The sequence below is a fragment of the Mercenaria mercenaria genome, chromosome 11 (assembly GCF_021730395.1).
Source record: "Mercenaria mercenaria strain notata chromosome 11, MADL_Memer_1, whole genome shotgun sequence".
Taxonomy (NCBI): domain Eukaryota; kingdom Metazoa; phylum Mollusca; class Bivalvia; order Venerida; family Veneridae; genus Mercenaria; species Mercenaria mercenaria.
Window position 1 is genome coordinate 35496850 of NC_069371.1, and position 25020 is coordinate 35521869.

Consider the following 25020-nt stretch of genomic DNA (forward strand, 5'->3'; position numbering starts at 1 on the left):
GTGATCATTTGACCAAAGTTTCATGAAAATCCTTCAAGGGGTTTTGGAGATACAGAGCTGAAACCTTTGACCTTCAGTTGTGACCTTGACCTTGAGTTGACATGGCTGACTCATGAGTTCTTGATGAGGTAATCATTTGATCCAAGTTTGATGAAAATCCTTCAAGGGGTTAAGGAGATACAGAGTGGACACCAAATGGAAGGCTCAAACCTTCGACCCTTAGTTGTGACCTTGATCTTGAGCTGGCATGGTTGACTCATAATTTCTGCACATCGTTCTGATGAGGTAATCATTTGGCTCAAGTTTTATAAAATTCCTTCAAGGGGTTTAGGAGATATAGAGCGGACACGAAATGGAAGGCTCAAACCTTTGACCTTCAGTTGTGACCTTGACCTTGAGCCAACAAGGCTGACTTATAACTTCTGCACATCGCCTTGATGAGGTGATCATTTGACCCAAGTTTGATGAAAATCCTTCAAGGGGTTTAGGAGATATAGAGCGGACACAAAATGGAAGGTTCAAACCTTTGACCCTAAGTTGTGACCTTGACCTTGAGCCGGCATGACTGACTCATGGGTTCTGCACATCATCTTGATGAGGTGATCATTTGACCTAAGTTTTATAAAATTCCTTCAAGGGATTTAAGAAATATAGAGCGGACACAAAATGGAAGGCTCAAACATTTAACCTTGAGTTGTGACCTTGACCTTGAGCCGGCATGGCTGACTCATGGGTTCTGCACATCGTCTTGATGAGGTGATCATTTGACCCAAGTTTTATAAAATTCCTTCAAGGGGTTTAGGAGATATAGAGCGGACACAAAATGGAAGGCTCAAATCTTTGACCTTGAGTTGTGACCTTGACCTTGAACCAACAAGGCTGACTCATGGATTCTGCACATCGTCTTGATGAGGTGATCATTTGACCCAAGTTTCATGAAAATCCTTCAAGGGGTTTAGGAGATATGGACCGGACACGATTTTGTTACGGATGGAAGGACGGACGGAAAGACGGACAAAAGGACGGACGGACGGACGCAGACCATTCCTATAATCCCTCTGCCACGGCGGGGGATTAATAAATACATATGATATGAAAATTAAACAGATTTTCTAAAATAAATAATAACTGAGCAAATTAATCTAGATTTTTTTTTACTATACATTAAATTATTATTTTAAATATTTCATAGAACTAGGTATTTTCACTGCTTTTGCATTTGCAAAGATAAACCTATACAGCTCAAATAGTTACAGTTTTTAATGAACTCACTGGGCTATGATGCCACATAGAAGTGTAAATACTGAGGATACAGCAATCAATTGGGTGTAAACATCAAAAGTGATATTTTTGCATTTTAGCAGATTCTACACCTGGCAAATGTGCATTGTGAAAGGTCATTAAGATCTTTTGCAGCTGTAATTGATGACCGTCTTTTCAGAAGATTTACAACTTTAAAAAGTATGCAAATAGATCAGTTAAACCAAAGTGAAAGATGAGATGAAACAGACCTATAAACAGAAGACAAGAGGACCATGATGGTCCTGAATCGCTCACCTGTTCCCACATGACCCAGTTTTGAGTATGACGCGTTTTTTCTATTATTTGACATAGTGACCTAGTTACTGAGCTCAGGTGACCAGTTTTGAACTTGACCTAGATATCATCAAGATAAAAATTCTGACAAATTTTCATGAAGATCCACTGTAAAATATGGCCTCTAGAGAGGTCAAATGATTTTTCTAACTTTAGACCTACTGACCTAGTTTTTGACCGCAGTGACCCAGTTTCAACTGAACTGATATCATCAGATGAACATTCAGCAACTCATACAGATCATGAAAGTATGCTCTAGAGATCACATGGTTTTTATATTGACTTGACCCAGTTTGATGCACTGACCATTCAACTTGACTAGAATCTCAGTGAACATTCTGACCAATTTTCATGAAGATCCATTCAAGGGTATGGCCTCTAGAGAGGTCACAAGGTTTTTCTATTTTAAGATCTACTGACCTAGTTTTTGATCGCAGTTGACCCAGTTTCAAACTTGACCTATATATCATCAAGATGAACATTCAGACCAATTTTCATACAGATCTCATGAAAAATATGGCCTTTAGAGAGGTCAAAAGGTTTTTCTTTTATTTGACCTACTGACCTAGTTTTTGAAGGCATGTGACCCAGTTTCAAATTTTATCTAGATATCATCAAGGTGAACGTTCTGACCAATTTTCATGAAGATCTTGTGAAATATATGGCCTCTAGAGAGGTCACAAGATTTTTCTATTTTTTGACCTACTGACCTAGTTTTTGATGGCACGTGACCCAGTTTCGAACTTGACCTAGATATCATCAAGGTCAACATTCTGACCAATTTTCATGATGATCTTGTGAAATATATGGCCTCTAGAGAGGTCACAAGGTTTTTCTATTTTTAGATCTACTGACCTAGTTTTTGAAGGCACGTGACCCAGTTTCGAACTTGACCTAGATATCATCAAGATGAACATTCTGACCAACTTTCATAAAGATCCCACAAAAAATGTGACCTCTAGAGTGGTCACAAGCAAAAGTTTACGGACGCACAGACGACGCGCGATCACAAAAGCTCACCTTGTCATTATGTGACAGGTGAGCTAATAAAAATCATGGTTTACATTAGATATAAAATATACCATTGTGTTTAAAGAATACGAACCTTCAGAATTTCATTCTGGTTAAACAAAACATTGATGGCTGTAAATCCATTGTTTTTAACTCTTAAAAATTGCACCAATCTAATATAATCTGACATGATCAGATTTATGAAAAATGTATGAAAAAAAAAAAAGATTATGCTAGGGACCACAAAAACCTATTGCATCTGTTATATAAAGATATGTGTGATATCTAAACGAACATTTATAACTACAGCAACTCCCCTTTAACCAGCATTAATTTCCTATGACAAAATAAACACAGAAACATTTGAGATAAACCTCGCACTGACATATACCCTGCAGGTTATGTGAGACTTACAACATGTGATGACTAACAGAAGTAAAATGTGGCCTACTTAAGTGGAATATTTCTGTATTTAATATTTGATTTAACAAAATACAAGTTGAAACAATGAAAACATACAAGGTATGTTAGTTGAAAGCTAGTGCAAGTCATACTGCTTATCAAATGGCTAGTCGTAAATAATATCAAATATCAATGCTGCATAGAAATTTCTCTGTAAGTTAACTGTAGGAGTATCCTCCTATAAGCTAAAATCTCAGATAACGTGCAGAGTACTTTCATGAAAATATGTTGTATAATAAAACATGTAACATCACAATGTTAATGAACTATTCTCTACTTTATGGCAACAAGGTGCTAAATAAGTTATGTTTCTAGTATTGCGGGTCCAGTTTGCTTTAAATTGTCACCACCTTAGACCAATCACCATTTAATATATATAGGCCTAAATCTCTATATCCTACAGAAATGTTTATGGGAGTCACGTATATATTGCTAACAACAGCCTAAGATACCAACAAGTACTACTGTTGGTCCTGCTGTAAACTCTACTGTTGATCTTGTTCCCCGCCAAAACTCTCTGGCATTACGTACGAGATATCATCCCAAGGATGTCTGTAAAGACCTTGTTTCAGTCGCTTCTGATCCAGAAAATGACCTGAAAAAAAACAAAAACAACTCATATTAACTGCCAAAGAAATCTGAAGTATATAAAACAAACGAGATGCAGAAATTCCATGAAAAACTGGTTTCTAAAATATTTTCTGTTTATAGTTACAGTGTCCTTGACCTAACAGTGATTAGATTCTAGTGATCATATAAGCAACCCCAAACCCTGTATCAATAAACTATTAACATACCAACTTCCATCCTAATATGTCATTCCTAATCAAGAGTTCTTGTAATTACTATATACAAAGTTTGGTGACAGTATGCCAATCCTAGCTAAGTTATAAACATGAAACAACATTTTTGATGATTTGTTTGTTTTGGGTTTAACACCATTTTTCAACAGTATTTCAGTTTCACGATTGAAGAACCTGGTTAAAAGTTCTGATTGTACTTGAATACTGATTACTAGAATATATGTTTCTGTTGGTATCTATTTTATCCATTTTCATATCAATACATGTATTAATTTGTCAATTTGAAGGAAATTAATGAACAGGATACAGAAAATGACATCAAGAAAAAAAAAAATATTTAAAACCCTTGAAGATTACACACATTCATTTTGGTTTTATGTTTGAAGTGTAACATACATTCTACTGGAGACAAATAACATTCTGAAAGTACAGTGCAATCTCTAACAAGTGAACAATTGAAAGTTTAGAATGGGGTTGCTGTACACTGCAGATCCGAACAGGCTAATTTACTAAGTATTTTGTCTACAGGTGTCTTGTAGGTGTTTTCAGCTGATATTAAAATTTTATAGAAACTGTTCAAAAATACTAAAACAGAAAATAAATTCATGAATTTTGACATACCTATAAAGCCCATACTTCTACCTAACACAAACAGTCCATTTAGTGCACCTATCTCGATAAACTCCTGGGCCTCCTCCCTGAAAATCAACAATAATTTGTTAATATTGATATCTAGAAAACTCTTATATAAAGGCTAATACCGAGAAACTTGTAAAGTGCTTTTTATCTGCGGGTAGTCTTAATTCACAGGTTGAAATACATTGCAAATGTTTAACTTGGACATGAGAAAAGAGGTCTTTAGAGCCAAGTGGTCCATGTTCTCATGGGTGACTTTAAGCACAAACTTGACTGGACTTTTGAAGATACAACTCTGAGAGAAAATTTGTTACTTTAATGATTATACTCCTTAATAAGATTTCTGTTCAGTTTTATCATTTTTTTTTTTTTTGGATTTAACGTCGCACCAACACATGATAGGTCATATGGCGACTTTCCAGCTTTATTGGTGGAGGAAGACCCCAGGTGCCCCTCCGTGCATTATTTCATCACGAGCGAGCACCTGGGTAGAACCACCGACCTTCCGTAAGCCAGCTGGATGGCTTCCTCACATGATATCATTATTTTATGTTGGACTTTAAATCCAATCAACGAAGTTCAGGTCATCTTTTTATGTTAAAATGCCAGTTTGCCTGTTTTAATTTCAAGGAAAAAAGCTTGAGAAGACCTCCTATCATCAGTAATCAACCAGTTAACAACTATGTGCTTTGTGTCAGTTTGCAGACTGTTTTGAGATTTGACTGAACTCCGGTTTTCTACAACTGACAACTTCCCTACCTGAACTAGGGAGAGGAAAAAATGACTATACATGCAATACCTTTAGTTTGGAGAACAATGCATGCAAAGGAAAGAAAGCACACAAGGCCTCGACTGGCTATCTGTGTTTATTTTATAGATCAGGGGTTGAATTATGCATTATGAGTATACAGATGAGTAAAATACACAAACCTAGTAAAACATCCACAGTTCCTTAATAAATCCACAAATGCCACTCCAATAAATCCATCTACATTCAGTATGAGATTTGGTTTCTGCAAAAAATAAATTGTTATGTTACATAGATACTAACAGATGTACAAGAATATGAAAACAAATGTACAAGAATTTGAAATGAACCAATTTTATTGAAATTTTAGTTTCTTTCAAAATTTCTCAGAAAACTTTCTTCAAACCATCTCAGTACATGTTCTGTAAAATGCGATTCAACATCCCGGGAAGTAAATATCGCTTAATGGGCCCATGGCTTTCCATATAAATCTGCAGAATACCAAAATTGCATACAAAGAACACAAAATTTGCCAATTGTAATTACGAGTCATCTACCTTGAACAAATAACTGCTTGTATTTTTCTGTATACAAACACAATATGAGCCGCACCATGAGAAAACCAACATAGTGCATTTGCGACCAGCATGGATCAAGACCAGCCTGCGCATCCGCGCAGTCTGGTCAGGATCCATGCTGTTTGCTAACAGTTTCTCTAATTGCAATAGTGTTTCAAAGCGGTCAGTATGGATCCTGACCAGACTGCATGGATGCGCAGGCTGGTCTGGATCCATGCTGGTTGCAAAATGCACTACGTTGGTTTTCTCATGGTGTGGCTCATAAAGTGACATGTACCTTAGAGGTTGTGATCTTCTCCACTTCAATTGCATAATCTAAAATTGGTGTAGCTGGAAAATTTTTCTGTGCATACTCCTTTAAAATTACAACTCTCATATCCGGGTTGTTTATCTGAAATGAAAATAAAAAATACATAGATGTTTGTTTCAGTGTTACACTGAAATACATGTAGCTCACTATCAATAAGGAAGACTATTCAATGTTTCACAAATACAAAGCTGCTTTGTCTGAGAAGTTCTTCTTCTTCGGGTATAATGCATTTTGTATATTAATATTAAACATGTTCCATTATTCAAAGGCAACAATGGGAGATAATTAAAGAATATTGCAAGGGAGACAATTTTTTTCAGAAAACACAGTGATAGGGATAGTGGAATATTTCACCAACATTTTTCAGTTTTTCACACAAATAATTGGAGCCAATAAAAAAATTGAAAAACATATTAAATGGTTCACAATGAAAAAGTTTTGATTGAGAACTTTTCTGACTTCAGATAAATGAGTTGTACAATAATATAAAAGATCTAAATGCTGAAATAGTTAAGGTTAACTTTTTTTTTAAAGGAATGTATTTGCACATGAATAAAATGCATACTTACTGATTTTACTCTGTGACCAATTCCCATTATAAGTTTTCCCTTTTTCCTCATAGTATTTACGAAATCCATTGGTATCATTCCCGAGTCTACAGCTTCACTGAACTGTTTCGCTGCAGCATCTAGAGCACCACCAAATCTGTCTCCCTGAATAAATGGATTTTGGACAGATTCAAATTAAATATGCATTAACATACATGTATATGTAGTGTTTCACTTATATAATGTAAAGATACAAAACTTTGAAAGGCAAAATTGGATTTTACAACTTTTTATAAAAGTGTATGCATAAATTTGGTGAAAAGTCCAATGTTTTGAATTTGAAAACAGGTACACATTGAAATATATAGTAAATATCCTTCATGTACATGCAGTCTGTATTTTCCTACTGCTGTGAACATGTTTGATAATACAAAAGTCTCCTGCTTTATATCACACACCTAAATCAGCAGAATGAGTGACCAGCTATCAACACATTCCTATTATTAAAGTGGCTTATGGCATCTTACTGACATAGTGGCTTTTGATGATGTTTATAAAAGGAATTTCGACTGCTGTGCATTTCATGTGTTAATTAACGATAATGCCGCATAAGTATTTGAAGTTGATACTTTAGAAATAAGAAATCGGACTAATAAAATGATAGTTCTTTTCTCAATCTCTACACAGTGATCTCCTACTATAGGTAGAGATTCTGTAGTTGAAGGGAAGAACTCCTGCATGCAGTTTGCTATTCTTAAAGACTGCCCAGTCAATTATAGAAAAGTCATATTCGAACCTATTATTTCTTACTTGTACAGGAAAAGTTTGGATATTGGTTAAAAGCTATAAATTCCTCACCTTTTACACACACATCTATTCAGCTGGATGTTTACTTGAAAATGCGCATTTTTCCACTTTAAAGAGAAGTTCTTAATTGGATAAAATAACCAATGGATCAGACAGAAAAATGTACGTACAATGGTCAGAAGTCCTGAAGTCAGACACGAGATGAGATCTTTTCCTGCCCGGGCACACACAATGGTATTATGTGCACCGGACACAGCAGGCCCGTGATCTGCCGTCACCATTAAACACATCTCTATAAACTTAGTTGCATATCGTGGAAGTCTGCAATGAGTGGTAAAAATAAACAAGAGGGTCAATGACCCTAACTTGCTCACCTGTGTACAAGGCTTCAAGTGTGTTTGAATAACATAATGGTACAAGTACAGAGTAAGGTTTCTTCTAAGTTAGTCTATATTATATACATGTCACACACATTTTTGAACCTAGGGCAATAATTTGAACAACTACGGTAGACAGTACAACTCTGATATCACAAGCTAAATATCAAGACTCTAGCTATTATTTATTTGGAGAAGATTTTCAAAGTTTCTTATTATATAAGCCTATAGTAAGTTCATGTCACACACAGAGGCATGGCCATTTTTGACCTTAGGGCAATAATTTGGAAAATTATGGTAGGGAGTCAAGCCCTTATATCACATGCCAAATATCAAAGCTCTAGAGAAGTCTGATAGCTGAAAACCTATTTTTAACCAAAAAGACCCATATGTTCAATGAACTGGAACCATCTGAACAATGTTAAAAGAGGGCTACCCAAAGATCATTTCGTCATCTTAGCGCAAAAAGTGTATAAGTCCTTCTTTAAGTCAATGCAGTTATCCACTTCTTGCATTGAGGTGACGATTTGTGTAAAGTTTCATAAAAATCCATTCAGTGGTTTTGGAGGAGATGTTGTTTAATTGTTGATGAAAAGTGACCACTCCCTCTGGGGGTCATATTTTTAGAATCAGAAAAATGTGAACACTATTTATAGAAGGTCACACAAGGAGAACTTGTGTGAAATTATTTTAAAATCGGGATAACAGTTTTATAAAAGAAGATCTATATACATATAGGGAAAAGTGACCAGGCCCACTGGTGGCCATGTTTTTTGACATTCAAAATAATTAGAACAAATTGGTATAGGGTCACACAATGACCTTTTGTGTAAAATTATTTTAAAATCGGGCTATCAGTTTAACATATTTTTTTTTTTTAAAGTTTCCACTATATACATATGGGGAAAAGTGACCACGCCATCTGGTGGCCATGTTTTTAGACAATTCAAAACTAGAGCTGCTTTTGAGAAAAGTGCATGTCTCCCACAACTGCCTAATCATCTAAATCTTCTTCAGTCTTTATATACTGTTTACTCACTACAAATATACCTTTGAAGAGTAAAAAGGCTGATTTTGGGTAATTCAAGGGCCATAATTTCAAAGCACCTGGGCCGATTTGGCTAGTTATTGAACTTGGTCGAGTCTGGTCAAACACATTTTGTTCAAGTTTGGTGAAGATCGGATGAAAAAATGTCTGACTTAGAGCGCGGACAAGAGTAAAAAGGTCGATTTTCGGTAATTCAAGTGCCATAATTTTGAAGTGCCTGGGCCGATTTGGCTGCGTAACGAAACTGGCCCCAGACTTATGGTCAAACACATTTTGTTCAAGTTTGGTGAAGATTGGATGAGAAATGTTCAACTAAGAGTGCGGACAAGAGTAAAAAGGCCGAATTTCGGTAATTCAAGGGCCATAACTCCAAAATGCCTTGGCCGGTTTGGCTAGTTATTGAATTTGGCCGAGTTTGGTGAAGATTGGATGAGAAATGTTCGACTTAGAGTGCGGACAAGATTTGTGACAGACTGGAGTAAATCAATAGTTCTCCAACACTGCTCTGTGGTGGTAGACATAATAATTTGAACAATCTTGGTAGAAGGTCACACAAGGACCATTTGTGTAAAATTATTTCAAAATCAATGGTAGTCATATTTCTTTACCACCAACCTAGCTAACTATAACAAGAGGGCCAAGATGGCCCTACGTCGCTCACCTGAGAAACAAACCATAACAGTGTCAACATGTCTGACCTAGTGATTTCGTGGAAACAAATATTCTGACCAATTTTCATTAAGATTGGACCAAAAATGTGGTCTCTTAAGTGTAAACAAGTATTTTCTTCAATTTGACCAAGTGACCTAGTTTTTGAGCCAAGATTACCTACATTCGAACTTGACCTAGATTTGATCAAGGCAATCATTCTGACCAAATTTCGTGAACCTCAATTGAAAAATACAGCCTCCATCGCATACAAAACGTTTTTCTTTGATTTGTCCTAGCGACCTAGTTTTTGACCTCAGATGACCCATATTCAAACTTGACCTTAATTTAATCAAGGCTATCATTCTGACCAAATTTCATGAAGATCAATTGAAAAATACAGTATCTATCACATACACAAGGTTTTTCTTTGATTTGACCTAGTGACCTAGTTTTTGACCACAGATGATCCATATTCTAACCTGACCTAGATTTCATCAAGGCAATCATTCTGACTAAATTTTATGAATATCCAGTGTAAAATGCAGCCCCTATTGCCTACACAATGTTTTCCTTTGATTTGACCGGGTGACCTAGTTTTTGACCCTAGATGACCCATGACCCAAACTTGACCTAGATTCTATCAAGGCAATCATTCTGACCAAAATTCATACAGATCAATTGAAAAATACAGCCTCTATCGCTTAAACAAAGTTTTTCTTTGATTTGACCTAGTGACCTAGTTTTTGATCCCAGATGACCCATTTTCGAATCTGGCCTAGATTTCATCAAGGTAATCATTCTGACCAAAATTCATGAAGATCAATTGAAAACTAGAGATGCTTTTGAGAAAAGCGCATGTCTCCTATAACTGCCTAATCATCTAAATAGTAAGTCAGTCTTTATATACTGTTTACTTAATCCACATATGCATGCGCTTTCTAGACAACAAAAGGACGTCTATACTACTAGTAGTATAGGCGCCGGTTTAGGGGTAAAACTGCGCAAGATATCGGAGTGTTTTTGGTAAATCAAGGGCCATAATTCCGAAGTGCCTAGGCCGATTTGGCTAGTTATCAAACTTGGCCGAGCACTTATTGGCAGACACATTTTGTTGAAGTTTGGTGAAGATCGGATGAGAAATGTTCGATTTAGAGTGCGGACAAGCTTTGTGACAGACAGACTGGAGTAAATCAATATGTCTCCCATACCACTGTGTGATGGAAGACATAAATACAGCCTCTATCGCATACACAAGGTGTTTCTTTGATTTGACCTAGTGACCTAGTTTTTGAACCCAGATGACCCATTTTCGAACTTGTCCTAGATTTCATCAAGGTAATCATTCTGACAAAATTTCATGAAGTTCAGTTGAAAAATACAGCCTCTATCGCATACACAAGCTAAATGTTGACAGACAGACAGACAGACAGACTACAGACGCCGGACATAGAGCGATCACAATAACTCACCTGAGCATTGCTCAGGTTAGCTAACAAGAGGGTCATGATGACCCTGGATTGCTCACCTGAGTAATATGAGCTACATGTTTCAAATGTCAAACTGATGCTAAAATATTAAGAAAGTAGGTCAGTAGGTCACATTCATGGTCACTGAAAGTAGTGTTAAGATCGGTGTGCAAAATTGTATATGTCATCCAATTTTCAAGACTGTATCTTAAAAAACAAGAAAGTAGGTCAATAGGTCAAGGTCAGAGTCAAAATGACCCCTAATTACTTTGGGTCATCAGGTAATTATAATTAAACAGTCTAGGAAATATGATCAAATATTTTTAAAGTATTTTTTTCCTATAATTATGTCTAATATACAAGTGACCCCCCCAGGGGCATAATTGGAACAATCTTTTTAGAGAACCACTAGGCAATGCTACGTACCACATATCAAAGGCGTAGGCCTTGAACTTTTAGACAAGAAGATTTTTTTCCTATATAAGTCTATGTAAAACTTGGGGCCACAAGGGCAGGGCCTCTTTTCATCTCAGGGGCATAATTTTACCAATTCTGGTAGAGGACCACTAGGCAATGCAACATACCAAATATCAAAAGCCTATATAGGCCTTGCAGTTTAAGGCAAGAAGATTTTTAAAGTTATTTCCCACATAAGTCTTGTTAAACTTGGGACCCCCTGGGTGCGGCCTCTTTTCACCTCAGGGGCATAATTTGAACAATCTTGGTAAAGGATCACTAGGAAATGCAACATACTAAATATCAAAAGCCTAGACCTTGCAGTATCAGAGAAGAATATTTTTAAAGTTTTTTCCTATATAAGGCTATGTAAAACTTGGGACCCCCAGGGCAGGGCCTCTTTTCAACCCTAGGTAATAATTTGAACAATCTTCATACAGGATCATTAAATGATGTCACATGCCAAATATCGAGGCTCTACGCCTTGCGGTTTTGGATAAGAAGATTTATTATGTTTTTGCTTTTGAGTTCAGTATGGAATTCAATTCTCTGAACAATTTTCAAAGAGGACCATCCAAGGAACATCCCTGTGAAGTTTCATTAAAATTGGCATGGTGGTTTAGGAGGAGATGTTGTTTAAAGGAAAGTGTGGAAGGATAATGAGCAATCTCAAAAGCTCACGGTGAGCGATCACAACAGCTCACCCTTTGCACAAAGTGCTCAGGTGAGCTAAAAATGTTGATGGACGGAAGGCGCATGACGGACATTGAGCGGTCACAAAAGCTGGAAAGGTCGCCATATGATCTATATTGTGCTTGGTTGCTTCAGAGGAAATTCATGTTCTTAAAGAATTGTGGAAGAAAGAAATCAACAAAAAAGACAAACTATTAAGTTTTATTTTACAAGTATAATATAAAGATAAATTTCTTACAATTTTTACTGTGTGACAAAATAGCTTTTCTACATAATTCACAGACTACAACATATTTAAGCCGCACCATGATAAAACCAACATAGTGTGTTTGCGACCAACATGGATCCAGACGAGCTTGCGCATCTGTGCAGTCTGGTCAGGATCCATGATGTTCGCTTTCAAAGCCTATTGGAATTGGAGAAACTGTTAGCGAACAGCATGGATCCTGACCAGACTGCGCTGATGTGCAGGCTGGTCTGGATCCATGCTGGTCGCAAACGCACTATGTTGGATTTCTCATGGTGCGGCTCAATTACATTTTACTGTCATTTGTTCACTCCTATTTTACAACTAGGTATTTATTAAAATAACAATACTTTGTAATTTAAAAGATCTTAGTAAATACATAAATATACCTTTCAATGAAGGGTTAAAATACTGCTTGTAATAATTTTACTGTATATATATTTGTATGAACTGTATCAGTAAAACTGAAGGGAGTTAATCAAGAAGCTTAACATTTGCCAGTTCATCTGTCTGTTGTTGCAATATCATGCTTTGATTCATATATTGTCTGTCTTCTTACGTTGCCCTTCTGCTGACATAAAATCTACTCAACAGTTTACATATATGAATGTTTGCAGCATTGTTTCGTGTACGTATATTGCGAGATTTTATATAGCAGCAAAGAGCAGCGTCATATCTGTTCTCCTGTTCCAAACATTGTCCCAGTAAGTTCAGCGCTGTTTCTCTGTGTCTGAGATCTGGATCGGTATCAATGGTAGTGGCAAGGTGTGAAAGGGCCCGCTGTTGATCTGCTCCTCTCTGAAGGTGTCTGTAAGTCTTGTACTGTAGGAAGTAAAGGTAAGGCAAAGAATCCACCACAGCACAGTCCATCCAGTCATCATTTTCATCCCTCTCGAGGAAGTCTTCTTGTGTAGATCTATACATTTCATATTGTAATTCTTGGGGGACACACTTCATTTCACAACGCATGAATTTAACACAAAAAGCTGCAATATCTTTTATAAGTTCTTCATTGCATGTATGAAATTTACTGACAAATCCTCGTTTTAAGACCATTTCAAAACCCCGACAGCACGCACACACAGGTTCAACAACATCTAAGTCAAACTTTTCTTCAACATTACCCAGAACATACATTGTTTTTTCTGTTTCTCCTGCACAGTATAATGCTGATGCAAGTTTCAGCCTGCAAGATGACACATCAGAGTTCAATCCTGCTGAAAATAAAGCAAGAGCCATGTGGGATATGGAATTACCAGCATCAATGTCTGTAGATGCCATCACAGATCCAAGGGAAGAGCAAACCTGCCGAGCCAAAAGTTTGCACACTGATTTCTGCAGTGTATCAGATTCTGCTGTGCTATATATTCTAACCAAAATGGATATTACGTTTAAAAGTAGAGAAGGCACCATTTCATTTCTACATGTTCTAGCAAGTCTGATTATTATTTTGGAATATAATTCTGACCGTACCAGAAAGAAAAATTCATATATGAGAGATCCTAAAGCCGCAGAAGACATATCAACTGAGGAGTGGCAATAAAAACCAGATGGATACACTGGTAACGTGTTCATCTTCTCTTGAAGTCTCACGCCAAGGTAATCAGTAGGAATATCCATTAATGCCCAAACTTCACATTGTACGATGGGTTCCAGAATTGTAAGAAGCTGTTGCTGGACTGGAAAAGAAATTCTTCCAGCCATCAAGTTGTTTTCAGGTATTATGAAATGTGGACAATTTACTTGTCTAACACAGTACTGCAATGACACCAAGCAATATTTTAAACATGCAAGTAAATTGTGCTCCTGCCACTGATTTGAATGTGTAGTGTGTATACAATGAAATAAAACAGTTTTACACATGAAACTAGAAATGGCACTTTCACACTGTGGACTGATGAATGTTTTAAGAATCATCTTCATCAAGATGTAACATCTTATCTGTGTGATGTTTAAACTTAGCATCAGACATCTTTCAGCTTTTGAAGTAGATATTCTCCATTCAAGTTCTTCATCAACTCCACCCTTACTGCCTACTGGTACAACAAAACACCCTGTAGCCTCACAGTATCTCCTTATTTCGTCTGTGGGCCACCCTCCTATACCTTGCTGTGATAACCAGAGTTGGGCTTCTTTAGGCCATGATTTACATGGAAAGGCTAAAACTTTATCAGTAGTTGAGAAATTGTTATATCTTGTAAATGTATGTGCTGGACCATTAACAACATAACCCTTTTTAAACTTGGCAATGTTAAAACTGTTTTTCACAAATGTTCTTCCTCTTCCATCTGCAAGAAAATCTTTCTGTGTCTCATGGTAATTACAGGCGCAAGGAGAAGGCTCATCAACTTTTAGATATTGGAGAAAACAGTAGCCAGGTGTGGTCTCCTCTTTGATCATTAGAAGATTCCCCATGCCTGGTTGCCACATACTCCAGTCCTGTATCACATTCCAGTCATTGTTGCAGAAGAGTACATCAATGCCCGACTTTAGTCCTTGAGTTGTTGAACCTTCCACCTGACTTCCAAACAAATACGTGGAGCAGTTGTCTCCTGTTAGTATCTTCCTATTCTTGCATATAGATTCAATCAACAACAATATCCTTCTCATCTTCAGTACTGTTCTTTCATTTACACTAATATCATTGAGCACTTCGGATAATTTCAATGATAAACTTTCGGAATGACCAGGAGCTTGAGACATTCTGAAATCATTTAAAATATAGCTCAATAACCCATATAATATACAATATATAAAATTATTAGTAAAAATGAAACACATTTATGATGCTAGACTTTGGACATTAATTTATGGAAAGCAGACATAACACAAAAAAATCATTTAATTACATTTATTACATTCATTTGTATTTAACAACAGAAGAGGTGCTACATAAAGAAATATGCATGTACTAAAGGGCCAAAATAAATACAACTATTAACATCTCAACAGGATTTGTTTTGCAGTATTTTAAATAAAGTAATGTTTAAAACAACAGATAATGTTAACAAAAATGTGATTATTACACATTTATAATTAATTTATTTAAAAAAAAACAACTTTTAGTGTGTACACTTACTTTTGAGATGGATGAGAAGAAACCTCCTGATATTCCAATAACGGGCTTTAAAAACTTCTGTCACCTTCTACAAAATGTGTGAAATAAATAAGGCCGAACAATTATCTTATGAAACTATATTACAGACAAGTCATACAAGGGGTGTTTCAAATTGTAAAAATTCATTTTAAGACATTGGTTAGTTATTTTATAAGGAAATGTTCGAAAAAGCCTCTTTTTGCCTGCACATACAGTTTTGTAAGTATTTTCAACTGTCTGCACTGGGTGTCTTGTATACTGCTGAATCAAGTGTGTTTCTAGATGAAGTCATGCTTTCAGAAGACTAACCTTTTCCGGCAAGGACAGATTTTTATTTTTTGGACAAGGAACATCCATAAGAGGCTTAGTCTGGCGAATATTTTGGATGATCTAACACCCCAACACTTTGCCTCTATAAATACCGTCACTGGGACATCAATAAAATCTGTAATAAAATCTTTTGGAAGCACAGACTGCAAAAAAGCAAAAAAAAAAAAAAAAAAATGCACTCTCTTTGATTGAGTCTGTTCATAAAGAGGTAGTGGAAAGTGTAACACACCTCATGCCAACTAGTACCAGATTATGTAGAATTCTATTACATGGATACTGAAAGAACTCCATGGTCCCAAAGAACCAGAAAATATAACAACACTGAATCAAAGTACTTCTGTTCACTTTGTTTTTGTTTGGTTTAATGTAACACTGACATACATACAGGTCATATGGCAACTTTTCAGCTTTAAATGGTGAAAGAAGGTCCCCATGTGCACCTCTGGGCATTATTTCATCACGGCCGGGCATCTAGGTAGAACTATTAACCTTCCGTAAGCCAGCTGGATGGCTTCCCCGCATGAAGAACTCGACATCCTTAGTGAAGCTCAAACTCACATTGGTGAGGGGCAAGTGATTTGAAGTCAGAGACCATAACTACTTGGCTATAGCCCTAGGAGACTTTTTATGGCCACCACACTGCACTTAAAAATTCCTTTTGTAATAAAACCTGAAAATTTAATATGATCCTTTGGAAGCATAGAATGCAAACAAGCGCTCAGTTTGAAGGAGTCTGTTCACGAGAGGTAATGGAAAGTGCAACAGCCCTCGTGCCCCCTAGCACGGGCTTCTGGGGAATTATATTACATAGATTTTGAATGAACTCCATGATCCCAAAGGATCAAACCTATAACAACACTGAAAATAAGTACGGGAAGACTTTCTATGCAGCAACCACATGGCAAATCCTTGTAGCTAGGATTTTAGCATTTTCTGGCAAATAATTTTTCTGCCAAAACAATGTAATATGATTACGGTAATAAAGATACGGATATCAAAGTAAAGGTTATGTAAACTTTGAAATATAATCATCAATTATCAAACTTTTTGGATGTGAGGGTCAGTATTTTTTTCATAGGTTAAGGGATTTGGCTAGGAGGGGAAAGGCGGAGGGGGGTTGCGGGGATGATGGGGCAGCAAAACATATACTGGCCCTATCACTCTAACAGTTGGTGGAGGGGCAGCCCCAACCACCCCTGCTTAATTATTATTTCAACTTATTCAACACTTAAACACTAAAAAAACTGTCCAAATTATACACAACTCATAAAATTGTGGCACAATGGAAATTGCATTACATCTGAAACATCCCTCATTGACAAATCACAGGAAATTAAAAGTGAAAGTGACGTAGCCATTCTTCTTACAGTAATTATAGTCCTTAAAGCTTTGTTAAAACTTGAATTTCACGAAAATGGTCTTTGGAACAAACCTACAGATATCAGAATTATATTTATAGTTTTGTTGTAATGGTAAAAACTAAAGTTTCATAGGAGTCTGGGAAGTTTTTGAAACAAGGTAGATAGTCAGCATTTTACTTTGCTAACTTTCGCTTATTTTCTAATTTCTATAATGCCAGATATACATGTTATATTGAAATTTGTATATTAAACAGAAGAAATTCAGTTGTTAATACTAATAATGAATGGGTTGAAAGACAAAGGCCACAGCATGCAATCCCTACCACTTGAGAAAGTTTCAAGATCAGATATGTCTGGAGAAGTAGTCATTTGAAGAAAATGGAAATTTCCATCTGACAAGTCCTAACTCCCACGAGCTAAACTGTATTAATATTGAGGAAATGTTCAAGTGTGGAAAATGAACTAAACTGAAACATACCAATCCCCCTCATACAGTTTTCACTTCTTATCAGAAGAAAATGGTTGCATTTCTTGAAAATTCACTTGACAAATCTCACTAGTTAGTCACTTAATATTTGTTAACAAACTAACTTATAAGTATCTATGGTTTCGTTGTCACTTGAATGTAAAAACCTAACCACAAGGTTACAGGACTGAAACTCCATTGTTTAAAGCCTAAGTGCAACAAGGAAACCAAACAGAAACCACATGTGAAAATCAACAAGGTAAAAAACCTGAAAACGATAGGGCCATGACAGCCTGATATCGATCACCTGTTTTTTGCTCAACAGCCATTGAACTTGAAGAAATGCTTCTTCCAAATTACATTAAAGGCATGGCATCCAGATGATTTGACAAAAAAAAGTGTTTTTTTAGGTATCTCGAAATTAATGCTATATTTCTGAAGAATGCTTTGAAACTTAATTACTGACAGACTATATGTTACCGAAATACATGAGAATAAGTTGTTTTTACTACTTTTTTACAAAGAAATTCGAAAAGCGTTTGTAAAGTTTTACTCAAGGTAAACTGCCTCGACTATATTTCATGCGCATTAAACACTAAATCCTCCATAGCAGTATTGGTAATGACAGTGGAAAACTTCTTTATTGCTGCAGCAGTCTGGGTTCGATTCCCGACGCGGTCATCTTTTTTTTGTTGATATGGCATTTTTAAAATAGTTCAGAAACAAAAACTCATATTCTAATGTTTATAATAATTTTGACCAAGCTTCAATTTTGAAAGAATTTAAATCATTTTTTATCCAAAATCTGGAGGTCAGTGCCTTTAAAAAATGGCCTACAGATTAAATATAGAACATTTTCAATATTCCATAGAACCATCACCCCAATGCAGCCATGATTTTGTTTTCTAAATAACAGTTCCATGATAACCCTCAGAGTCACTCACCTAACAATGACAGTTTGCCCTTGATTATTTATCATCATAAACTGTATCATGGAAGTTAACGATTTTATTTACATTTTAGTACGATAATAGATAGTCAAGAAATTTTTTATGAAGATCCATTCAAAAATGTGATTTCCAATGTAAATCCTTTTCTATTTGACCTAATGATAGATTTTACACCAAGATGACCTAGTTTTGCAAAGGACCGAGTGTACTTGTCAAACATGTCATTGAATCAAATGCCACAGGGTCTTATCTGTTTACTATTCGATTTATTTACGGAAAAAGATTGAAAATATACTAGACTACCTCGGAAGTTTACAAGATATTAAGGTAATATTGCACAGGCCTGTCTAGCATTTCTCCTCTTTATAAACGTATATATAGAGATTAAAATCAGTTAGAGTCAGGTTAGGGACGGAGAAATAGCTAGATATAGGCTAAGGTCATCTATTACAAAAAGTACTCTGTCAGTTTATTACACGGTTATATTGATATTTTAATGAACTTTTGATCACTTGTGAAAATAAATTTATATTGAAACTTTAAAAGAATTGTTGTTGCGTTACACTACAATTCTGTTTTGGTGCCGTGACCAGGATGTTCTCTGCGAGATTGTTGCGGCCACGTATTACACGAAGTACTCTGCCACTATACATCACGCCGAACTGAAAAGACGACACGAGCCACTAGATCTTCAAAAACGCAAGTAGAAATGTCTATTTTCCTTTTAAAAGTTTTGGGCATATTTTGGGAGGAAAAAATAGTTGAATTCAATCTAGCACGAAATGCAGTTTAAAATTAAAACGTTACTGAAAAGTTTGCATTAATAAAATTATGTATCAAATCAGAGTTATGTATAGAAATATTTACAAATCTTGTAGGGTAGGCGAAAATTAAAGAAAGCAAAACACTAAAATATATAAAATTTGAAAACTCTGTAAATTAGCTAAATTGGGCAGACGAAAGCTGTCAATATATCATGGTTATAAAACAATTGAAATATTACTTCATTAATATATCGCCACAGGGTTTTTAGGTTGTTTGATTTTTGACAAACCTAATATAAGATTTTTTTTCTAAAGGTATGCGTTTAATGCTAGTGTTTTGCTTTCTTTAATTTTCGCCTACCCTACAAGATTTGTAAATATTTCTATACATAACTCTGATTTGATACATAATTTTATTAATGCAAACTTTTCAGTAACGTTTTAATTTTAAACTGCATTTCGTGCTAGATTGAATTCAACTATTTTTTCCTCCCAAAATATGCCCAAAACTTTTAAAAGGAAAATAGACATTTCTACTTGCGTTTTTGAAGATCTAGTGGCTCGTGTCGTCTTTTCAGTTCGGCGTGATGTATAGTGGCAGAGTACTTCGTGTAATACGTGGCCGCAACAATCTCGCAGAGAACATCCTGGTCCTCGGATACCAAAATTCGTCTTGTAGCGTAATGGCCTCTAAAAGCCACATGGCACCGGTGTTACCAGACTTGTAAAACCTGTGGTAGAACTTTCACACACATATATAAGATTGAAGACACAATAGTTCATTTCTGATGTTTATTTAATTTCAGGTAGTTAAAGAAAGTCTTTTAATACAAGTAGTTTTATTGTCTCAGTGTCCATCTTCCAAATAATATTTAGCTACTGTAAAATGTTAAGAACTAATTATGTTTGAGTTGTCTTTCATGAAGTCTACATATTTGGAAGGTAACCTAACGAGGCATAATGGTATTTTGACTTACGTTGGCAGAACCACAGTTGGTGGCTCTGCCGCCTTGCCTCCCTGGTTGTCTAGTACATAGACCTTTTATATGCACCGGCCAGACTGTTGATTACCAAATTAAGATGTAGTTTTCCTGGTGTTATGTCTTAACCTGCCTAGAGCTACGATAACTTGTCAGTTTTATATTTCAACATTTTTAAAAGGTAAAGAGTATGAATATATTTTCTCCAAGACATTGAATAATCTAGTCTTTTAAAACAATAGTCTAGCACCTTTTTTTGAAATTACATTACATATGATTTCATACAGACAAACATTCTGACAATGTTTCATATAGACCAAAAAGACAAGACCTGTCACAGGACAGTGCCCATGACTATTTCAAGGCTGGATAGTGAACCCGGGCACATCTGAGGAGGCTGGAGCTGTCTCTGGAGTGTTTAATGACTCCAATGTGGATGAAGATATTGAACAATGGCTTAAATCTGTGTCAAATGTATTAAGTAATATTGTATAAAGTGTATCAAAACATTAAAGAAGAGGGTCATGATGACCCTGGATCGCTCACCTGAGTAATATGTATAGAGTTACTTGTGGAGAAAAGATTTAGTATATTGTTTAGTAAATCTAGGTTCATTGATTGCCATATATAACTGGATACTGTTGAAATACTGTCATTAAACCCATCAAAAAACAACTTTTTGCTGTAAAACCTTTACCTTCTTTGAAACCATAAAAGACTAAGGACTCCTCCTATGCCCATATCTTCCTTGAATATATCTGTTATAGGGATACCTGCATACAGCAGCTCATGGCCCCTTTCATCACAAATACTGGTCATAAACGAGGCTGGCTTACGTATCAGACCTAATTCCTGAAATGTGTAATTCATGATCACAATATAAATACTTGGTCAACACAAACTTAGGAAGCAAAATCTATAGCTAATACAACTTGTTTTAACAAGAGCTATCACTAATGGTGACAAATGCCCCCGCAGCACCTTGACCTTTGACCTGGTGACCCCAAAGTCAATAGGGGTCGTGTACTCAGCAAGTACTATCAGCATGTGAAGTTTGAAGGTCCTGGGTGTAGTGGTTCGCGAGTAAAGTGCCTTCATGCAAAAAGTTAACGTGTGACGAATGAACGGACGGACAGCTGAAAACTAATATGCCTCCCTTCGGGGGCATAAAAAGTCATACCTGCATATGACTATTTTGAACATCAACATCACCTCCAAGAATCAATTTCAACAGAGGGTGGGGATGCTTGTGTGTACAGTCATAAAGCACCTATGATAGTTACATGGTGATTATCCAGCTTCCCTGGTGGAGGAAGATCCAGGGTGAATCTCCAGGTAGTGTTTCAGTGAAGGGCGTTTGCATAATTGCCTCACTGTATGAAAGGAAGCACAAACCAACTGGAGAGACGAGAAACTTGAAGTCAGCAACTCAACCACTTTGCTGCAAATATCTCCACATTTGCACAAAAGTAAAACATATTATCTTTCATCAAGGGAATGTGTACTTGAAAAATTCTTACACTAAACACCACAATACATACCCTTGCCCAAGCAAAATCCATAGGAACTGTTGGGGGTGCCTGTTCAGGTTTCGGGATAATGGTTCCGTCGGCAACTAAATCATCATAAACTTGCCTGAAATTTAAATGTGAACATTATGTGCAAGGGATTCACCTAGCGTGAAGTAATTTTATTTAATATGTCTTGTAATATAGGAACGGAGTTGGAGTTTAACCTTTATCCTGCTGGTTGCAAGTGATTTTGCTTTTGCGACCAGTGCAGACCAATCCGTGCAGGTTAATCATGGTCTGCACTGTTCGCTGTTCAGACAGTAAATTTTCAGTGAACACCCCTTTGAAGCACAAGTGTTGCAGCCAAAATTGAACGATGGACCAGCCCATTTTAGAAATTTAGCAGGGTAAAGGTTAGTAAACTAGTTTATTCTCTCTTGTGGTGTTTTCTGCACCCGACTGTTCCAAGGCAGTGCCATTCTTTTCATGTATTTTTGTGTGTTTGTTACACCTGTGTTATTATCATTGCAATCATTTGTGTTGATGTAGCTTTGTGCTCTGCTAGAATCGTGGTCTCGAGTTTGGTTCTCTTGTAGAATCACAGTCACGACTTTGATCCTTTTGTTTAATGGCCATCACAAGCGCAGTCCTCTAACTGGCAGATATTCATTTGTCTCTCACCTATGCTTCATGTGAGGAAATTGACATTTATTTGTGGAGAGTAAGTCACAACAGGGAGAAATCTGGACTAAGGGTCAGGGTTATTCACAGTTGGTTGTTCAAATATTTAGCAAGGTTGATTATAATAATAATTATAGATGAAGACTTATCTAATAATAACAAGAGCTGTCACTATTAGTGACAAATGCCTCCAAAGCATGCCCAAGAATGCTACAGTTGTCTGCGCAAAACAAATAAAAATTTGAATAATGACCTTGACCTTGACCCATCAAGAGACCCAGATCATGCACATAGCATATCCTTAGGCTAAAATAGTTATTTGCACAAAATGACTTTTAAATTCATATATAAACAACAAAAACAAAAATAATGACTGCATGCAGAAAACCAATATGTCAAATTGTGACCTTGACCTTGACCCAAGAGATCCGGGTCATTGACACGACACACCTTTGGGATAAGATGAACATTTGTGCGAACTTATTTCAAAATCCCTCCATGTGCCAAAAAGATATGGACCGGACACACAAAAAAAAACACGCATCCTTTTGTGACCTTGACCTGACAGACCCGGGTTATAAGCGCAACATACCTTCTCAGTATCATTAACATTTGTGTCAAATTATTTTCAAATCCCCCTATGAGCCCAGACAAGAATTTACACGGATGGATGCACACACAGTGTGATTTTAATATGCCCACCTTCGGGGGCATAAAAACAAATTTAGTGAAGAAATAGCAGATATTTATATCTATTACAAGTTCCCACATCTATACAATCATATATTATAATACTATAAAAGTTAAAACATACTTAATAAGATATCCCAATTCATCAAAGCTTTTCGGAACATGCGCCCCAGCATCAGCTAGTGCTTTATTTTTGGCGACAGCAGTTTCAGCATCGGCATTAGCGCATGAACCAGCATGGCCGAACTGCACGTCTGATGTGAACATTTTTGCGCAGGTACCAATACACCAAGCAACAACAGGTTTGGTAACTCTGTTCTCTGACATGGCCTGGGTTAACTTGTACTCCTCTACCCCACCCACCTGAAATATACATAGACAAGTCGTCAAATTTAACAACTGCATATTTGCAAAATATCAGAGGAAAATGAAAAATGCACATTGTATTTCCATATGCCTGCAAATTTTCATAAGTACAAAATCGTGAAATGGAAATGGCCACAGTGTTCATTTAATTTACACAGTATGCATTGAAGATATTTTTATATAGTGCACATACTCGGCGACAGACTGTTTGTTAATTTGAAAAAGTTGCCACTAAAGTTGATATTTGACTGTTGAAAAATCCTGTACTAGGAGAAATTTCCATATAAGAAGTTAAATTCTAGCCCTCATAACACAAGGTAAAATCAGTTTTGCAAGCCTTCAGGATTAAAGTTTACCAGTTCTTTTAAAATCAGAATTAGTTCAGGGTAGAATATTCACAACGTATCAGCAACTTACGAAATTTTTATAATAGTAAAGGCAATTTTAGGAGCATTCTTTTTCATGAATACAATCAGTTAATAAATGAAGAGAAAATAAATCCTATGCAAAATTTCAACATTAGCTTACAGACGAATTCTCACTTCGTATGATCCTTGATAATGGTAGTACAGCTACATACCAGGGGTGTTTGAAAAGTTTCGGGATAAAAAACATGAAATTTTACATTTTTCTATGAAATATTCAGAACTGGTAGTCAGTTATATTATCTATTCTTTGGATACCTATATACTTATATTCCTTCAAAAGGAAAACAAGAGGACCATGATGGTCCTGAATCGCTCACCTCTTCCCACATGACCCAGTTGATAAACATTCAGACCAACTTTCATACAGATCCCATGAAAAATATGGCCTCTGGAGAGGTCACAACGTTTTTTCATTATTTGACCTACTGATCTACTTTTTGAAGGCACGTGACCCACTTTTGAATTTGACCAAGATATCATCAAGATGAACATTCTGACCAATTTTCATGAAGATCCATTCAAAAATATGGCCTCTAGAGATGTCACAAGGTTTTTCTATTTTTAGACCTACTGACCTAGTTTTTGACCGCACATGACCCTGTTTTGAACTTGACCTAGATTTCATCAAGATGAACATTCAGACCAACTTTCATACAGATCCCATAAAAAATATGGCCTTTAGAGAGGTCACAAGGTTTTTCTATTATTTGACCTACTGACCTAGTTTTTGATGACACGTGACCCACTTTCAAATTTGACCTAGATATCATCAAGATGAACATTCAGACCAACTTTCATACAGATCCCATGAAAAATATAGCCTCTAGAGAGGTCCCAAGGTTTTTCTATTATTTGACCTACTGACCTAGTTTTTGAAGGCACGTGACCCACTTTTGAACTTGACCTAGATATCTTCAAGGTGAACATTCTTACCAATTTTTATGAAGATCTCATGAAAT

At 36.2% G+C, this 25020-nt stretch overlaps 1 protein-coding gene across 1 annotated transcript in view; it reads right to left on the reverse strand.

Annotated features, from left to right (window-relative positions):
- Positions 1-2156: 2156 nt before the first annotated feature.
- Positions 2157-25020, reverse strand: part of LOC123532481 (ATP-citrate synthase-like) — a 112902-nt gene continuing 90038 nt past the window's right edge. The window contains exons 18-26 of the mRNA XM_053517133.1: positions 23392-23630; positions 21927-22020; positions 21083-21237; positions 7670-7820; positions 6714-6857; positions 6112-6225; positions 5439-5521; positions 4494-4570; positions 2157-3664 (exon numbers count right to left, since the gene is read on the reverse strand). Coding sequence (XP_053373108.1) covers positions 3555-3664; positions 4494-4570; positions 5439-5521; positions 6112-6225; positions 6714-6857; positions 7670-7820; positions 21083-21237; positions 21927-22020; positions 23392-23630 — 1167 coding nt within the window. The 3' untranslated portion in view covers positions 2157-3554. The remainder of the gene's footprint in view (positions 3665-4493; positions 4571-5438; positions 5522-6111; positions 6226-6713; positions 6858-7669; positions 7821-21082; positions 21238-21926; positions 22021-23391; positions 23631-25020) is intronic.